The sequence below is a fragment of the Bacidia gigantensis genome, assembly GCF_019456465.1.
Source record: "Bacidia gigantensis strain McMullin 20006 chromosome Unknown contig_249, whole genome shotgun sequence".
Taxonomy (NCBI): Eukaryota; Fungi; Ascomycota; class Lecanoromycetes; order Lecanorales; family Ramalinaceae; genus Bacidia; species Bacidia gigantensis.
In genome coordinates, this window is record NW_025408603.1 from 1,000,189 (window position 1) to 1,016,308 (window position 16,120).

Below are 16,120 nucleotides of genomic sequence, written 5' to 3' on the forward strand. Positions count from 1 at the left end.
TACTGCCATACCAGCGCCAAATATCAACAAACAAATGAGATAGATAGATAGAGAAAGACTAGAGCCGACGCCAGATGTAAGGCTTCGTGCTCGACAGTTGCAAATAGAAAGACTCTCCCAAAGCACTTCTGTCCTCGGTATCAGGGCTATTCACAGCCGAAACCAACTCCTCCATATGAAGCCAGAAAGCCGTCGAGAATCAAGGTAGATAATTTGCCGGTGATGATATATGATATTAGACATTACTTACATCAGGCGTCGTTGTCAACCTTTTTTAAGCAAAGAGGACAGCAATAAGACCAGCAGCGCCGGCAGCGAAGATGCTGGCGGCACCCTTGGTGGCGGCACCGGTGAAAGCAAGAGGAGTCTCTGAGCCAGCAGCTTCATTAGAGGTCTCAGCAGCGGAGGCCTCCTCAGCTTGAGAGGTCTCAATAGCCGAGGCCTCCTGGGCTTGAGTGGTCTCAGCCGCAGGGGAACCCTCAGATTGAGAAGCCTCTTGGGTTTGAGAAGCCTCTTGGGATTGAGCGGCCTCTTGGGATTGAGCGGCCTCTTGGGATTGAGCGGCCTCCTGGGATTGAGCGGCCTCCTGGGATTGCTGTTGCCCTTGTGACTGCTGTTGCCCTTGGGATTGCTGCTCCCCTTGAGATTGCTGCTGCCCTTGAGTTTGTTGCTGCACTGAAGACTGTTGCTGCACTGAAGATTGTTGCTGTTCCTGGGACTGCTCTTGCTCTTGAGATTGCTGTTGCTGCTGCGATTGCTGTTCCTGCTCAGACTGAGTAGCTTCCTGAGAGACGGAGGTGGATGTTTGCTGCGATTGTGCAACAATCACGCTGGCAGCTGACTGTATGAACTCTGCAGATTGAGCAACTTGCTCGGAAACCACAGTAGCAGCCTGTTGGACGAGCGCTGAGGATTGAGCAGGTGATACCGCCGTGGCGGCTTGCTGGATTAGTTGTGAAGACTGAGCAACCTGACTGATCTGCTGGATCACCTGAGACCTGACTGCCTGCTCAGACGCAATGGCCACGGCAGTGGCAACACCTTGGATTGAGACGAAGGTTGCCACGCTTGAGCTCTGGCCAGGTGCTGCAGGACAAGTTGAAACGAAGGTTTGTGCTGACACCACTGGTGTCTGCACAACTGGGGTCTGCACGGCTGGTGTCTGAACCACGGGGTTTAGGACAACCGGTGTTTGTACAATTGGTGATTGGAGAACGGGAGTTGCCTTAGTTGACAACACGGGCACAACCGCGTTGGTGCTGTATGTGGTAGTCTCAGGATTAAGAGTGATTTGGAAGGTCTGTGCTTTTCCGCCGACAGTCTCGACTCGAGAGGTAGTGGGGCCTAAGGCATATTAGAGGCCACATTCAATAAAGAATACTGAAGCACTTACAGTAGGTGGTGGTGATGATAGTGGGTATGGTAGTATATTTGTAAATCCTGGGATCGTACTGGGTGATGTTGGGGTACAAAACTGTGGTGACGATGGGTTTGCCAGCAGTACCAGTAACCTTGGGATCGTACTGGGTGATGTTGGGGTACAAAACTGTGGTGACGATGGGGTCGCCAGCAGTACCAGTAAATTTGGGCTTGACAACCTTGGCTGATGTTCCCTTAGGAGCCTTGCTGGACAAAGCTTTTCCGGTTGAATTAAGAGTCTTGCTGGACGAAACTTTTCCAGTTGGCCTGAGAGTCTTGTTTGTTGGGTAAGGCAAGACTTGGCCAGTGGACTTAGGCTTGATGGATTTGCCAGATGTTCCATAGGGGGGACCCTGCCCGATGAATTGGAGAGGACCTTGCCGCTTGGCCTAGTAGACTTTGTAGTGCCCACGCTGATACGAGTACCAGAGGAGGCCGTCACGGGCTGTTGGTACACATAAGCAGGTATTCAAATGAAAGAGGATTAACAGGAGACCGACGCATGTTGTGGCGGTGGTGAGGATGCTGTCACGTTGTTAATATTTCCTATTTCGAGGAGCATGTGGTACTCACGTGGTGTTATCAACCCCATAAGCCCTTTTTCCAAGATTAAGAGCCTCAGATGATGCCACGAGGGCAAGGATCAGAGCACTGTTGAACTGCATTTTCCTGTGTATTATAGTAAGAAAAGAATAAGTTAGACAATAAAAATATTATGAACAAAATGCAGGAAGCGTAGCGAGTGACTTCTGCAACGAGCGGATTGTTGGAAAGAAAAGTCAAGGAGCTGAAAGTCATGTTTATGTACTCTTGACGTGTTACTTTTGATCAAGTCCGACCAAACCTTGAGTGTGGGGTCTGAGGATAAGTGGCTGATTCCTATCGGAGACACTCAGAGCTCAAGGAATCATTCTGGTGGCCAGATGTCTAAATATCCACTCAACAAACTCTATCACTGAGCTCTTCGATTGGACAAGATGGAATAAGCTCAACTATGGTCACAATCGCCCTACTCCCATCGGGCTGAAAGGATCACGAAGTACTGTTGAAAGAATGTGCAGTAACGAGAGGCTTTCGTAGCAATAATGAGTAAGAGGCAGCCGTTCAAGGAAAATGTAATGTCAAGTACATATCGCAGGAAATAGCGGTTTGACGATGTTGCTTTGAACTTCTCTCAAACTCAATTGATGAGCTCTGCGAATCTGCCAATTTCCTTGCACCGGAAGCTGTGCACAGCTTGAGCAAGTTGAGTTGGAAGGTGGCGCTCACAAGACTCCACTGTGGTTCCTGGCGTGAATTTAAAGCTTTGGATGGACTCGGCTTTGATGGCACCCCCTCAAGGGTATGATGTTCGGAAAATGTTACCTGGGTATGGATAAGCTCTTGCCTCCAGTGCTGCTGCATGTACACCCTTGTCATCCATCTCAATTACAGAATGAAACGACTACCAGAAAGCTATGACAATTAGTCGTAAGACGAGAACTTTGACTGGTCAGCAAGCTCCGACGTATACCGGGACGGAGGCCTCTTGTAGAGCTCTGTTCAATCATAAAGGCGATTTTTTTGCCATACTAATGCTGCAAAATTCAATCATCACTGTCGACGTCGGGTCCACTATCCCACCCCTCTTTGTAAGCTTCCGCCATCTCGCCAAGACTATTGAAGAGAGTTTCTCGTTCTTCCAAATCAGCCACCATCCGAGAGGTTTCCTGCAGTGAGTCAATAGCTCGAGAACTTTGGCTCGACGTCGTGAGCGACGCGGTGACATTCACATTGCCCTCGGATGCGTTCGTGAAAATGTGAGGGAAGCTGTCTGGAAGCGGATATGGCAATTGTGTGTAATATCTGGCCTTGTCAGCAGGGCATCACACGTTGCAGAGGAAACCTGAAGAATTCGAAAAGTCGAACTTCAGGGCCTTTTACCTTTCAATCACAGGCTTGCCTTCAAATCGTCTTCTCTTCCGTGCAAGGGCCAGTTCATCCTCGTCTAGAGGCCGAAAATGGGACTCAATTGCTCCTCGCGAGCATATAATTAAGCCGAATGTGCGACTACTAACACTTTTGGTAGCATGCATGCGGCCACGAGCATCGTCTGAAAAGTTGATGTCGAAATCTGCCAAGTCGTCCTCTTGCTCGTCCTCATTGATCAGCGCGTCGTCACGGTCAGAACGGATCCTATCATCTAACGTCGCACCAGATTTGGGTTTCTCATTCCGTATATCACCTCCAACGATACTGCACTGGAGCTGAGCAATACGCTGATTACCATTAGTGTTCAGCACCGCACTCAGATCGTCCAAATAGCCGCGTCTTTGGCCGCCATCTCGCAGCCGGGAGGGCAGCGAGACAGACTCAAGAGCTGCGGACACAAGGGCTGAGGTGTGCCATTGTGACCTTGTATCAAGATGTACATATGACGGTGGCTTCTTCTGTGGTGGTAAGAGTGGCACGTACATTGAAACAGTAGAGGATGTTTCAGCAATCATTCGAGCAGAGTTGATGGCTCTGAGCGCTTGTTTGGCTTTTGAGATCGGTCCATTTTCCTGCCCAATGCCCCATATCCATATACCAGTCTTTCCGAACTCATCTCGTAGGCTTTCTATGTATCTTGAAGCAAACCCTGCCCACGCGTCGTCATTGCCTGTAATGATTTGGATACCTTGCATTTGATCGCATTCTTCAGCCCAGGTTCGGAAGTCTCTGTCCAAGATATCTTCATCTCGATCGACGTTCCTGAAGAGTTCTTCGCCTGTCTCATATTTCTCGAAGGGTACGATCGAGGAGTTGAGATCGAATGCGTTAAGCTGGACGATAGATCGTGGATGGTAGAAAACGCGGTTGTAGTCAGACCAGTATCGGACCGTGTCTGTGGTCAGATTACGGGGACTGGGATCGTCTTGCTCAAGACTCTGTTGGTAGTCGGCCACCGCGATTTCAGGCTCTTGTTGCAAGGAAGCATTGCCCTTCCTTCTGCCATGTTCTCATCAGAACAAAGATCACCATCAGAGGGACAAGCTATTACGACAGTGACATACCAGACGCTATCTTGAGCCTTTTGCTCTATGCCATCCTTCAAGCTCAATCCTTGATCATAGAGCCCCCCCATTTTCGAAGGCCTCCAAATCCCCCTTTCAGATCGTAGATGAGTGTGCGCGGCGTATAGGTTTCTTCGCCTTTCGCGTTGATACCTGGGCGGAAATTTATGTCGTGGTCAACGACTGACAAGGTTGCAGAAGGGTCGTATGAAAAGTACGATTCCTGCAGAGGAACAATTTTGGGTCAGCATGCTTGTCACAGCTAAATTTGTATACCACAGTCCGTCTACCTGAGCATTCCAAAAGTGGGTGGCCAGGTAATTAGCGCTATGCCCCAGCTGAACCGTCAATATTTCATGCATCCCTCTGCTAGCATCCTTGGGCTCTCACAGCTGCAAATATGGTTCACAATTTACACAAATCTGGCAACAATGACAACACGTGCATGTGGCATAAAGAGGCGAAAACAAGACCTTGAAGTCAAATCGCTTATCAACTTAGCCTATATGTGCAATCATGATATTCGTACAAGTTTTGCGTTCTAGATCTATATTTGCCATCTTCCCAATGCAAAGGCCGCAGCGATATATTACAACTCACCATGTCCTTCGGACTTCTCCCTTATCTTCTCCTTTGCTTTCTCCTTAGCCTTCTCTTTACCCTTTGACTTTGCGTTCCCTTTGGTTTTGCTCTTGCTCTTCGGCTTGACGGTCGCTTTTGCTTTTTTGTCCTTCTTCGTAGCATTCGCCTTAGCCTTCGCCACGATAGACAAGTTTTCTGCCGCCAACTGTTCATCAATCTCTTGTTGAACGCGCCGCATTTCAAGTTGTTCTTGAACACTTGGCATTCCTTCTTCTGTTTTTGGTATCTCGGGGTTTTCAGCCCATCCCCCCACATTCGAGCCAGTTTCTTCTTCTGCCGCTTGTGCAGGGCTTGGTTCAGCCTCCGTGGCCGATACAGGGCTAGGCTTTTCTTCCATGGAAGTAGATGGGATAGCCTCGTCTTCCTGCGAAGAGGACGGCTTAATTTCTATAGATGAGCTTGGCTTTGAATCCTCCTCTTTTGACGAAGATGATGTTTTTCTGGCGGCTTTACTCGCTGTCTTTGTTTTCTTTGACTTCGGGACTTTGACTTGTTTCATGAGAAGATCAGTGGCTAGGTCGCTTATTTCTTTCGCACGCTCATCTAGGTCAGAAGAAAGGAGAAGAGGATCATCCGTGGCCGACAAGCTTTCCTGTGCAGGTATCTTCTCATCAAGCCATTTTATAATTGATGCTCGCTTCTCTTCTATGAGAGCAAGGTCTGCCCTGCTAAACATCGGTTCAGGTATCTCGGGTATGGACTTCGTGGTTGTGGGAGTAGCCGACGTGCTGGACTCATCATCTAAGTCTGAAAATTCGTCACTAGCAATTGTTGGGATCGCGCTAGGCTCGGACATTGTGGTCGCTGTGGATGGTGACGATGCGGCGCTTAATTGAATTTCCAGTTGCTGCTTCACTACAGAAATCATAGTGTCCGCCTGCGTTATCGCCTGCTGCAAAGCTTGAAATGATGCTGGGCGTTTCACTGACTCCTCTTTGCGTCGCTGAATTGGCTTCACAAGACCGCGTATTTCGTCCAATTTAGATTTCAATATCTCCCGCGGTGCATCAGCGCCGTCTCCATAAAGCCACGACGAGATTTCGCTGGCTTTCTGCTCAATATCGTTGCGCTGCGATGGGGTGGAAACAAGTAGAAACTTTTCGTCAGTCACAACATCCCTCACTTTGTATGTGTAGCCCTCAAGAATATTGAGGGTTTCTTCCCGTAGCACGCGCGAGCGGTCTGACGCGTCGAAAGCCGTTAATCGCTTGTTGGTAGACGCTAAGGCATCGGACCCGTGAGAAGTATAACTTGAGGTTACCGTGCTTAGACCGACCGGGATTGTCACAACTTTCTTCTTGGTTTCCTTGATCTTTTCCTCATTTTGTTTGCTAGAATCGGCCTCTTCGGAAGGCTTGCTTTCACTAATGCTGGTTGCTGAAATATCGCTCGAGGTTGACTCAGAATTGTCATTTCCTTCTTCCAAGACCTTCTGGTCGTCTTTTCTTGATCCAAATCCAAGAAAGTCTTTCATTCCGTCCACGACTCCTTTCTTCTCTGACTCCGTCACCTCACAGCTAACAGATCCACTCAAGACTTCAGGCAGTCCATTGACAGAGCTCAGTCGGATTGCAAACGTTGTGCTGATATCACTTGTAGAGCATCCAGCCTTCGACGTAAGCGCGTTGACCGAGTCTGAAAGGTTTTGCGTCTTAACAGTGGATATAGGAAAGTCTGCTGCTAATACAGGCTGCTGTTGCAGCTCGAACTCGAAGTCTGTAGTTGCTCTGATACCAACTTGTTTCTGAACACCAGTAGCCGACGTGGGTATGAACAATTTTTGCTGCCTCGCTTTTCCCTCTAGTTTCCACGTTGCGAAGATTGGGTATATCGCACTATCAGTCGTGCGGATTTCCTTCACTCGAAAACTTGGACTGATGGTTGCAGCTTTGAAGCCTGCACCAAAGACTGCGGCTTCGTCTGAATTGACGTTTGTCCGAACCTTATCTGAGCTCTTCGTGAGGCTTTCAAGTTGCTTCTGTACAAAGGGCGTCCGGACAGCACCTCCGTGTAGAATTACGGAGTCAATGTCCGAAACGGTCAATTTGGCGATTTCCAACGCTTCAGAAACAGGTTTTCGCACCCTATCGAAATACGAAGCCGCCATCTTCTCAAAATTTGCACGGCTTAGCTTATACTTGAAGTTTTGTTCGTCGAAATAAAGACCTTCAAAATTTGCAAAAGTCTCGGTATTTGCGCTGAGAACTTGCCGTACTCTCTCTGACTCTTTCCTCAACTTTGCCATTGTCCGACCATGAGACTTCATCTGCTGAGAATCTAGGCCGAGTTTCTTGATTGCAGTCTGCTCGGTGAATTTGTGGACCATGTCATCCAATATCAGACCATTGAGGGCGTCACCACCCAGAGTCCTGTCCCAACTCGTACCTAGAACTTGGACTTCTTGCACTGTCTTGTTGAACCTGCCTACGTCCTTGACTGTACGTGCCTGAAATCTGAGCACTGTCGCCGTAGTAGACCCCGCGCCCATGTCGTATACAAGATGAGTCTCAGGCTTTCCTCCCTCGTTGACAATCGGGAAGCTTCTCGAAGTAGCGTAGTTTAAGCCTACAGCTAAACCATCGCTGATCAAAGACAGTACCCTCAGACCAGCTAGTTCTGCGGCGGTAGTGATAGCTCTCCTCTCCACAGCTGTGTAGAATGGTGGAATGGTCATGACTACATCATCAACGCTGTAACCCTTTCCGGCCATGGACTCTGCATTTGCTTTAATATTTTTGAGCTCCATAGCCAGAAGCTCTTCAATCACGAAAGGTTCCTCACTTGGCACAAAACTGTTGCTTTTAAATCCCAGAGAGCCAGTTGATGAGGTTTCTACCATGTCCAATTCCGGAAACCTTGCGCCGAATTCTACCGCAACATCCGAGTCTTTTGATACGCCCAATAAGGGCTTGAGGTTGAAATATACATCCTTAGGAAACCTTGCAGCAAGGGCTGCTGCATCTCCACCATATATCCTTTCGGGGAATGTTTCCCCATGCGATGTATCAACTTGTGCCTTTGGGCCTTTGAAAGCGACGGCCGCGGTCTCTTTTCGCTTCGAATCTTTCGTAAGGACGATGTCGAGAGGCACACCAGGCTTGACCAATGCAGCCTTTATGTATTCAGTACCAAAATCTATGCCGATGACGGCCGAAGACGCCGCTGAAGCTGTAGATGCGAAGATGAAGAGCAACCCCAATGCAAAGGACAGATTTGACAACCGTCGCCGACCATGAGGAGGCATCATTGGTAGTCCAATCCCCCAATCCTGTTGACTCCGTCGAGAAACTGTTACAGACTTATCTGATGTTTTCGATGGGCGGAGTATGGTGGCTAGGAAGGACAAATCCCGCGCAGTTTCTATCCATACTGGACACGTTGAAGACCAGCGAGTCCCGCCAAAGGTAAGTTTTCCCGAGAAAGCCGTATTCGGCTAGCGTTCTTAAGCCTTGGCAGGGGCATTTGTCCACCTGCAAGACGTCGACGTATCCAGTCAAGCCAGTCTCCCAGTATTACATCAAGCAACTCGAGCAGGCAGACCTGAAGAAATGGAGTAGGTCAGGATTTTTACAGCGGTATCATCACGTAAGTCTCGAGCCGCTTCAGTCGCGAGCGGCCAGCAGGAGACAAGTAATGACGATGGGAATGGTGAACCGCCAAGGATATGGGCACAATTGTTTCGATGATGCTGGAAGATTAAGAGACGCCTTTGCCATGGCTTCGAGTCTATATTGCGAAGTACGAGAACATCACCGAAATACCCTTTCATCCCCCATCAATTCATGTCATACCGAACTCCGCTCTTGTTTCTTCAGGAGTTCGCTTTTCTCTCTGTCATCGAGGAACCATTCTGCTATGAAGACCACCACGTCGAATGCACTGACCGCAACGGTAAACGTCACTGCGCCACAAATTACAACGATGTCGCTCACGCCCGCCCATTTGCTCGCCTCCTCGTGATAAGTCCTATTGAAATATTTTACCAGTTCTATGAGCTGCGAGCTGCTTGACACGACCCACTGTTGTACCGTCCGGCCCGCATCAACGAAAAGGATTACAACATGATCGATGCCCCTGAGGGCACGAGCTGCGATAGCGTCGAGGAGTAGAAGTAGGCGTCGAAGGGTAGAGTCCTTTCCTTGCTCATTCTTATTGGATTTGAAGGCTTTGAAGCCCAACGGAGCAATAGGCAATGAGCGAGGTAGTCTTGCAGTGGTTTTAGCAATCGAGCGGGAAGTCTGGGTGATGAGCGGTGCGAGCGGTAGCGAGTCTAGGACGAGGTGGGAGAGTCGTTCAACGGAAGGATACGACGCGAGATGCTGAGAGAGAGGACACGTCAGCTCATGCTCCACGTCTCCCATTACTGACTTTCTAGAGAGGCAGAAGCCCGAAGGACGAACAGGGAGACTTGCCCCCAGAAATAGAGAACCACCCAATTTCGGGTGCGGCGAAGCTTCGATCGTTGTGTCCTCTGGGGAGCTTGGGTTCTCCTACAGAGACAGAAATCAGCTCTTGATTTCGATAGAGCGAAGCATTGATACAGACGTCGTCGAGGTGAATATCGATTCTGGCATTTCGGGGCCCAGGCACAATATTGACACTCAGCCCTGGTACATCCGGTATCGACACCGGTGTCTCTTGAATTGTCAGCTTATCTGCCAGGAAGGCACGGTACTAATATTGGCGCACCATTATCGTCGGTACTGGTATCATCGTTGGCCCCGAGAAAGGTCCAGGCGCCACGGTGGGCGCCATAGATGGCCAAAAGTGTCCAGATGCTGGTAAGAACCTTTCTCGTATGTCCCGGCTGCTTCCCTCATTCAAGGTTTCGCTGCTGTTATTATGTTGGAAGAATGCCTCATAGTTGTCTCTGCGGCCTTCAGAGCCGTTGTTGGCCGCCATGTTTCTCGAGCAATGCAAACAATGCTCTCTGTATGATATGGATCAGCGCGATCGACAGAAGGTGGTATGCAATCGTCGATACGCCAACGGACATGTTGGTAAAAATGAAGCGTTGTGGAGGTAGAAAAGAGCCAAACGGTATTCAGAGGGGAAGACGGTTGACTGACTGTAAAGTGCACAACTCGCCTTGTTGGGCACGTTGTTTGACAGCGTTCTTGTAACGGCTGAACATCTCTAATTTCACTTAGGTAGGAGGTAGAGCGCCATCCAAGAGCGGTAGTGGGGTCAAGGACGACCAAGGGGGCATGGTCAGAGAAGACCGAGAAGAGCGATAGTGTTCTACGCCAGCTGATACCACCCCAAATATGACAATAGTATTTCAGGTAGCTTGGGACGCAACCATATCAGCGAAAGGGTGGAGCGCTAGCTGAGCGCTATGCAGTTAGTGCTCTTGGAGGTCGTGCAAGCCGCATGAGATATCATTGCTTGATTTTTCCCTCCCTTCATTGGGTCGGGTTGCTTTAATCAAATCAATGACTTCATGCAAGCGAGTGCTTGCATGTGGAAGGTAAGGGTCTAGGCATTCTATGCAGAGCATTTTACGGTGAAATTTAGCTTTACCATTGACCCCGGAGGGTGTTCTGCGACCTTGCAATCTATACGGATGTATGATTCCCTCCGATAATTGTCTCCGATATCATGGGACTGTTTCTTTTTCAGAAAAAGGGTTTGGATGTAGATCGTTGCTCAGGCTTAGCTACTTTGACCTTTTGTAGATTTTGTTGAGAAAACCTTCAAAGATACTCTTTTTCAGTCCTTCGCTTTCATCAATTGCATAAATTGCCTCCTTAATCTGAAGCACTTTCTCATCTTCATACTTACGATAAACACTTTCCAAATCCATTTCGTTATATATGTCCTTTACTTTGGCCTCTGCGGAGGCATCCTTTCTGCCGTAGTTGTCTTCTAAGACTTTTCGCTGCGGTTGGCTCGCACGTTTAAGAGCTTCATTGATGAGCCACGAGCATTTATTGTCCTGAATATCAGTGCCAATCTTACCAATGATCTCGGGAACACCATAGCCATCCAAATAGTCATCCTGTACTTGAAAATATTCTCCTGTAAGTAGAAGAATTTTCTCCGCCTGCTGGAGATTCTTGGGTGTAGCAAGATTAAGTTGGTACAAGGAAAGAGTAGCTGGTAGGAAGAAGCTGTAGTATGAAGTCTTGAAATTGACAATGAAACGGTACTTCTCGAAGCTAAACTGGTCGAAATTGAGCTTTTCTTCAGGCGCGGTAAGTAAGTCTGCCAACTGGCCAATCTAAGAGGTCCGTCAGCTGATGACAAGCGACGAAGTGTAGAATTCTCCAGACCTCGGTCTTGAACATGACTTCATGAAAAAGCTCTAGGATGTGAATGTAGTTCTTGTCGCCATGGAAATACTTCTGGAGAATAACGAATATCGAAGATACAAGCATGAAAGCATCGTTCAGGGCATTCATGCCAACATTAGGCATACGATACCAGCACGTGTTACCTCGTCGCGTCTGCGAAGAGTCCATGATGTCGTCCGCAACGAGGAGCGCAGCTTGAAGGAGCTCCGTGCACCATCCAAGAATCGCCGACCGAAAATATTCGTCATCCGTCAAGGGCCGGCCTAAGAGATCCGCAGAAGCGTCGATGACAGATTTCCCACGATTCGCCTTACCGCCAAGCACGTTGTGCTGTAGCGACTGCAGCAATTTGGATCAGTTGAAGCTTACGGCAGATACAATGCGCGACTGACATTTTTGTACCAGTCTAAGGTTTCCCTAGGGACACCATAAGCTTTGGCGTGTTCGACAAGATCATCCACCAGGACGGGGAATATCTCGTCGAAATCTCTGGTAGTTATTTCATCCGCCCTTTTAATGCTGACATTCTGTTGCTTCGGTTCTTCCGCTAGGTAGGGCAGACACGAGGCAGTCACTCGCTTCATGATGAGAGACGCATTGCCGAAGATTGGAAGGCGATCCACGAAGCTCGTAGAGCGTTCCACGGTCTTCAGGAACCCGAATGTAGCAATGATGGTGATGGTGTCTGTCATACCACGAAAGGATGTATATTTTTCTGCGTCGGCAATTATCTCCAGTGGCTTTGGTAAGACGGATTCTGGGCTTCTGAGTGAAGGGTAGCGTCGAAGCGTCCATGGCCGGGTTTTGGGGTCATCAAACGAAAAGTTCGTGAACTTGGAGACGATGGTTGATACATGAGGGCCAAAGGACCCCACGCTCAAGGGGTTAAACATGCAGCCACCCCAGCCAATTGTCCTCGAAGCTGAGGATGTGATTTGGAGCCTGAGGTTGCTGAGGTTGGGCAAGAAAGAATTGGCTCAATTGAAGAATAGAAAACGTCATATTTAATAAGGCACATGATAAAGACCCTGATCTGGGTCGGTGGTGTTCGCACGTAGATGTCTAGATCGTACGCCATCTTGCACTTCGGACTCATGGCAACCTCTTTTCTTAGCATCCATTTGGCGAGGGATGTCAGCGTGGGGTATGGTGTAGATCGCTCGCAATCTCTCTACAAATGAGCCGAAAAGGTTGCGTTTTACTCAAGCGACCGAAGCAGCTATCCAGCTTGAGACACCTTGTACCATAGCACGAGCTGTAAGGACATGTAACGCCACGCTGAGAAAAGTACGCTTATGATAGAAGCTGACGGGAATCTCGGAAGTGTGGACACTTTGCAGCTGATTTGGCGGACCTAGTTGCACTTCAACGATGGCGTCCTGCATGGCTCTTGCTCTAGTCAACGAGCAGCGGATGACCTGCTCCATCGACACTCCGATAAAGATATCGCGGACGCAAACGGCAGATCATCCCGCTCGTAGCATAGTAAGCAAGCCTCAAAAGAGACATTAGACAAATACAGAAGCTGAGGAGGATATTTGTAGGGAAGTTCGAAGCAGGAGCACAGAGCAGAGACCCATGGCTTGTTTCCCATGAACCTCACTTCAAAGGTTCATTCAGCGATGGTCAATGTCCAAAACGAGGATTTCAGGAGATTACTGAAAGCGTTATCAGGACCTGCGTCTGCTATGGTGTAGGTAAACAAAGATAGGGCACAGGTGTCCGGGATCGACGGGCGCACATACACTGTTTTAGACCCGGTTGTTTCTGCAGCGGACATTCTCGGTCGTCTGTTCTTCATGAACAATAATCCCAGGATCGCCGGTCTAGACTCCATCAGTGCTGGTGGCGACTCGTGAAGTGGCTTGAGTAGCCGCTGAACAAGAAAGAAGGATGGATACAAGATAGGCTTGACACGAACGAGAAGAAATCCCCGAAACAGTCGCTATAACACCAAAGCGCCCCTAGCCTCGACTCGTCTGCGACTCAATTGCGATTCAGGGCCAATGGTGCCATGTTCGGGCCAATCGGTCATAACGATGTGAGGAGAAGGTCCTTCTGGGGGCCTGTCATTTGCCTGTCACTTTCGGCTAAATCCACAAGCGCCGGATGTGGCGTTTTTGACAGCTTCCACCACTTCTCTGGTCTTCTGCCGCTTAGCCACTTTCGGCCGACCTAGCGCCTTCCATCCTTTCTGCCAGGCTAGCACTTCTTTGCATCTATCAATCTCATTTGTGATCGCCAGACACCAGCCCTCTCTTTCGTCCCCACCCTGATTGCCAATGAGCAGACCAATACTACAAGTTCGCAAGGACGCTTGCTCCCTAGCCAAGCCCAATTCTTAACGAAACCAAGACTAGACCGAGCCGTTTCCACTGGCTTAGCAATCTTTCAGTCAAATATGTGGGTCATAGTGCTGCAGTAGCTGGAGCATATCTGTGATTCACCGCAGTTCCGTCCAGGCGAAATTCGGGATCTAATTTGCAGCCACGTCTGGGTGTCTGTGCCTTTATCTACTAACATTGTTGTACTTTATGACTCTAGTGCAGCGATCCGTGGATCTTCTTTCTCCTGAAGCATTGTCTGTCTGCATTATTATCTTGCGTTAACTTTGGCGACCCTCTTGCAAGTCGCAACTTTGACAATAGAATTCGAGCGTATACCTTCTGAAGGAGTCCTAAGCGACAATTGGGCATCGGGAAGCGTACCAGTCAACACTAGAGTAATATGCAGTCAGTCTCGTCAAAAAGCGGCCACTCTGAAAAGTAAAAGACTGTAAGCTTTGCAGCTCTACTCAACGCAGCGCTACACTCCAGTCAATCAGACTCTAGGTAGAGGAACGCATCCCGATCGCCAAGCTAGAACTTTTCGTTATCAACCATCTCGCACTTTGCAGCATGCTCGAGAGGGAACGAGGTCCAATTCGTTTCCAGGATTGTGGGCCTCCCCTCTCTCCATCCTCCTGATCTTCTTCTCCTCGATCACTAAGTTCCACCGGGAATTGTTTGCAATCAATCCAGGCCAAACATGATCGAGCATGTAGCTCAGGCATCTGGGAGTATAAACCCGCCAGGATTTCAGCAATATTTTCTCCATTCGCAGAACAACGGAGCAATAGAACTACCAGGCTTTGCCCGACGCTTCATGCGCTCTTCTGTAGCAGTCTCACAACACATAGGCTGAATTTGTGTTTCATGCCCTTCGCATGTTCACTTGACTATTCTGCGACTGGCTACGTCATCCTTCGAGACAATGTCCGGTGCTTAGAATCAGGGTCAAGGCTCTTCAGATACCTATCATTTCATCCTCCTGATATGTAAAGCTGGCCCTTTTGCAGTGTTGGTCGGAACTGTCAGTCTTCTCTCCAGAAATGAGGTTACCCTCGCCTCGACATTCAAGACTTTGTACAATGCGGGTAAAATTTCCGGGTTTGTCGGCAAATATTTCCTTTCACGTGTTGCTGTCTCGACAGTTAAGCTACGTCCTACATCATCATAAGCCGTAATTCGAACATCCTCGTAGAATAACTATGTTGTGGTGGAGCCGTCCATCGGCACTGATGATCTTATGTACAGTCTTTAATCGACCCGAAAATAGAAGGTGACCAGGGTGAAGAAGCAAAATGGTAGTGACCACAATTTACGTCGTTCGCCATGCGATCAGGGCCACTTACACTGTGGACCCTGAGACTGGCAAGTATCACAGTCAAGTTCCCATTCCTACAGGTCTAGATGGAGATGTGCCCCTGGCTGCAAAGGGAGTCGCCCAAGCCAAGGAATTGGCAATTGCCTTGACATCACTACCGATCTCTCGTTATTACAGCTCTCCGTTCTACAGGTAAGTCATCCTGCCAGTAAGCCTACTTCTTCTCTCACCGAGAGAGTCTGTACAAGTATGCTACACTTAGCCCTTCTCTCCTCACTAAGGCGAAACCCTCCCGGCCTCTTCTAACATTTCCTTCCGCAGATGTCTCCAAACCATCGCTCCCTTCGCTACTTCCACATCCCACAATGTCCGTGTTGACCCCGGCATCGGCGAATGGTACGGTCGGGCCCGCTTCTCCCACCCCATCCCCGCCTCGATCTCTACTTTGAAACCCTTTTTCCCCTTCATTGATGACGATTACCCACCTACCATAATCCCTTGTCACAATGGCGAGACTGTGGATGAAATGCACGATCGAGTTGCCTTTGCGTTAACGACAATTTTAGCAAGGGAGGATTTAGCGGCTGAAGCGGAAGACAGTGGCCAGGGGGGAAGGGCAATCCTCATTGCCACGCATGCAGCAAGCATGATTGCAATTGGACGAACTCTGACAGGGCGGATGCCTGCTGATGTAGCGGAGGATGACTTCCAGACTTTCACGGCGGGAATGAGCCGCTTTGTGAGGAAGGAGGTGCCTAAGGAGTCGAAGGTAGAGTTAGAGACGTGGGACCCAGCGCCGGGAACTCCGAAGGTAGATTGGAGGGATGGGAAAGGGATTGCCGGGGGATGGGAGTGTGTGGTCAATAGCGATTGCTCGTATTTGACAGGTGGTGCTGAGAGGGGATGGTGAGTTGGTTCTTTCTCTCCTGCAGAATTGCCCCCTTATCAAGAGTCTGATGATGGCATAGGTCTTTAGCTGAAGCACAGACGTTTGTCTAGGCATTTCTCGGGCGATGAGAGCTTCGGAACAGATGCAGTGAATGCCGCAGGAATAGACTCGGTGGCTGAGAGACTTAGAATCAT

General features: G+C 49.1%; 5 protein-coding genes across 5 annotated transcripts; 1 reads left to right on the forward strand and 4 right to left on the reverse strand.

Annotated features, from left to right (window-relative positions):
• Positions 1-274: 274 nt before the first annotated feature.
• On the reverse strand, positions 275-1,981 carry KY384_006508 (uncharacterized protein; the record flags this gene model as incomplete). The annotated part of the gene is made up of 4 exons (XM_044815002.1): positions 275-1,344; positions 1,394-1,694; positions 1,772-1,864; positions 1,916-1,981. 4 exons carry the CDS (start codon positions 1,979-1,981, stop codon positions 275-277), a joined length of 1,530 nt encoding a protein of 509 aa, XP_044668102.1.
• Positions 1,982-3,005: 1,024 nt separating this feature from the next.
• On the reverse strand, positions 3,006-4,525 carry KY384_006509 (uncharacterized protein; the record flags this gene model as incomplete). Its single annotated transcript, XM_044815003.1, has 3 exons — positions 3,006-3,264; positions 3,343-4,382; positions 4,442-4,525. 3 exons carry the CDS (start codon positions 4,523-4,525, stop codon positions 3,006-3,008), a joined length of 1,383 nt encoding a protein of 460 aa, XP_044668103.1.
• Positions 4,526-5,043: 518 nt separating this feature from the next.
• KY384_006510 (uncharacterized protein) lies at positions 5,044-8,340 on the reverse strand (the record flags this gene model as incomplete). Its single annotated transcript, XM_044815004.1, has 1 exon — positions 5,044-8,340. One exon carries the CDS (start codon positions 8,338-8,340, stop codon positions 5,044-5,046), a length of 3,297 nt encoding a protein of 1,098 aa, XP_044668104.1.
• Positions 8,341-8,792: 452 nt separating this feature from the next.
• Positions 8,793-12,084, reverse strand: KY384_006511 (uncharacterized protein; the record flags this gene model as incomplete). Its single annotated transcript, XM_044815005.1, has 6 exons — positions 8,793-8,822; positions 8,888-9,586; positions 9,786-10,026; positions 10,760-11,319; positions 11,372-11,731; positions 11,785-12,084. 6 exons carry the CDS (start codon positions 12,082-12,084, stop codon positions 8,793-8,795), a joined length of 2,190 nt encoding a protein of 729 aa, XP_044668105.1.
• Positions 12,085-15,014: 2,930 nt separating this feature from the next.
• Positions 15,015-16,036, forward strand: KY384_006512 (uncharacterized protein; the record flags this gene model as incomplete). Its single annotated transcript, XM_044815006.1, has 3 exons — positions 15,015-15,229; positions 15,359-15,943; positions 16,006-16,036. The coding sequence occupies 3 exons, from the start codon at positions 15,015-15,017 to the stop codon at positions 16,034-16,036; spliced, it is 831 nt and encodes a 276-aa protein (XP_044668106.1).
• Positions 16,037-16,120: the final 84 nt, after the last annotated feature.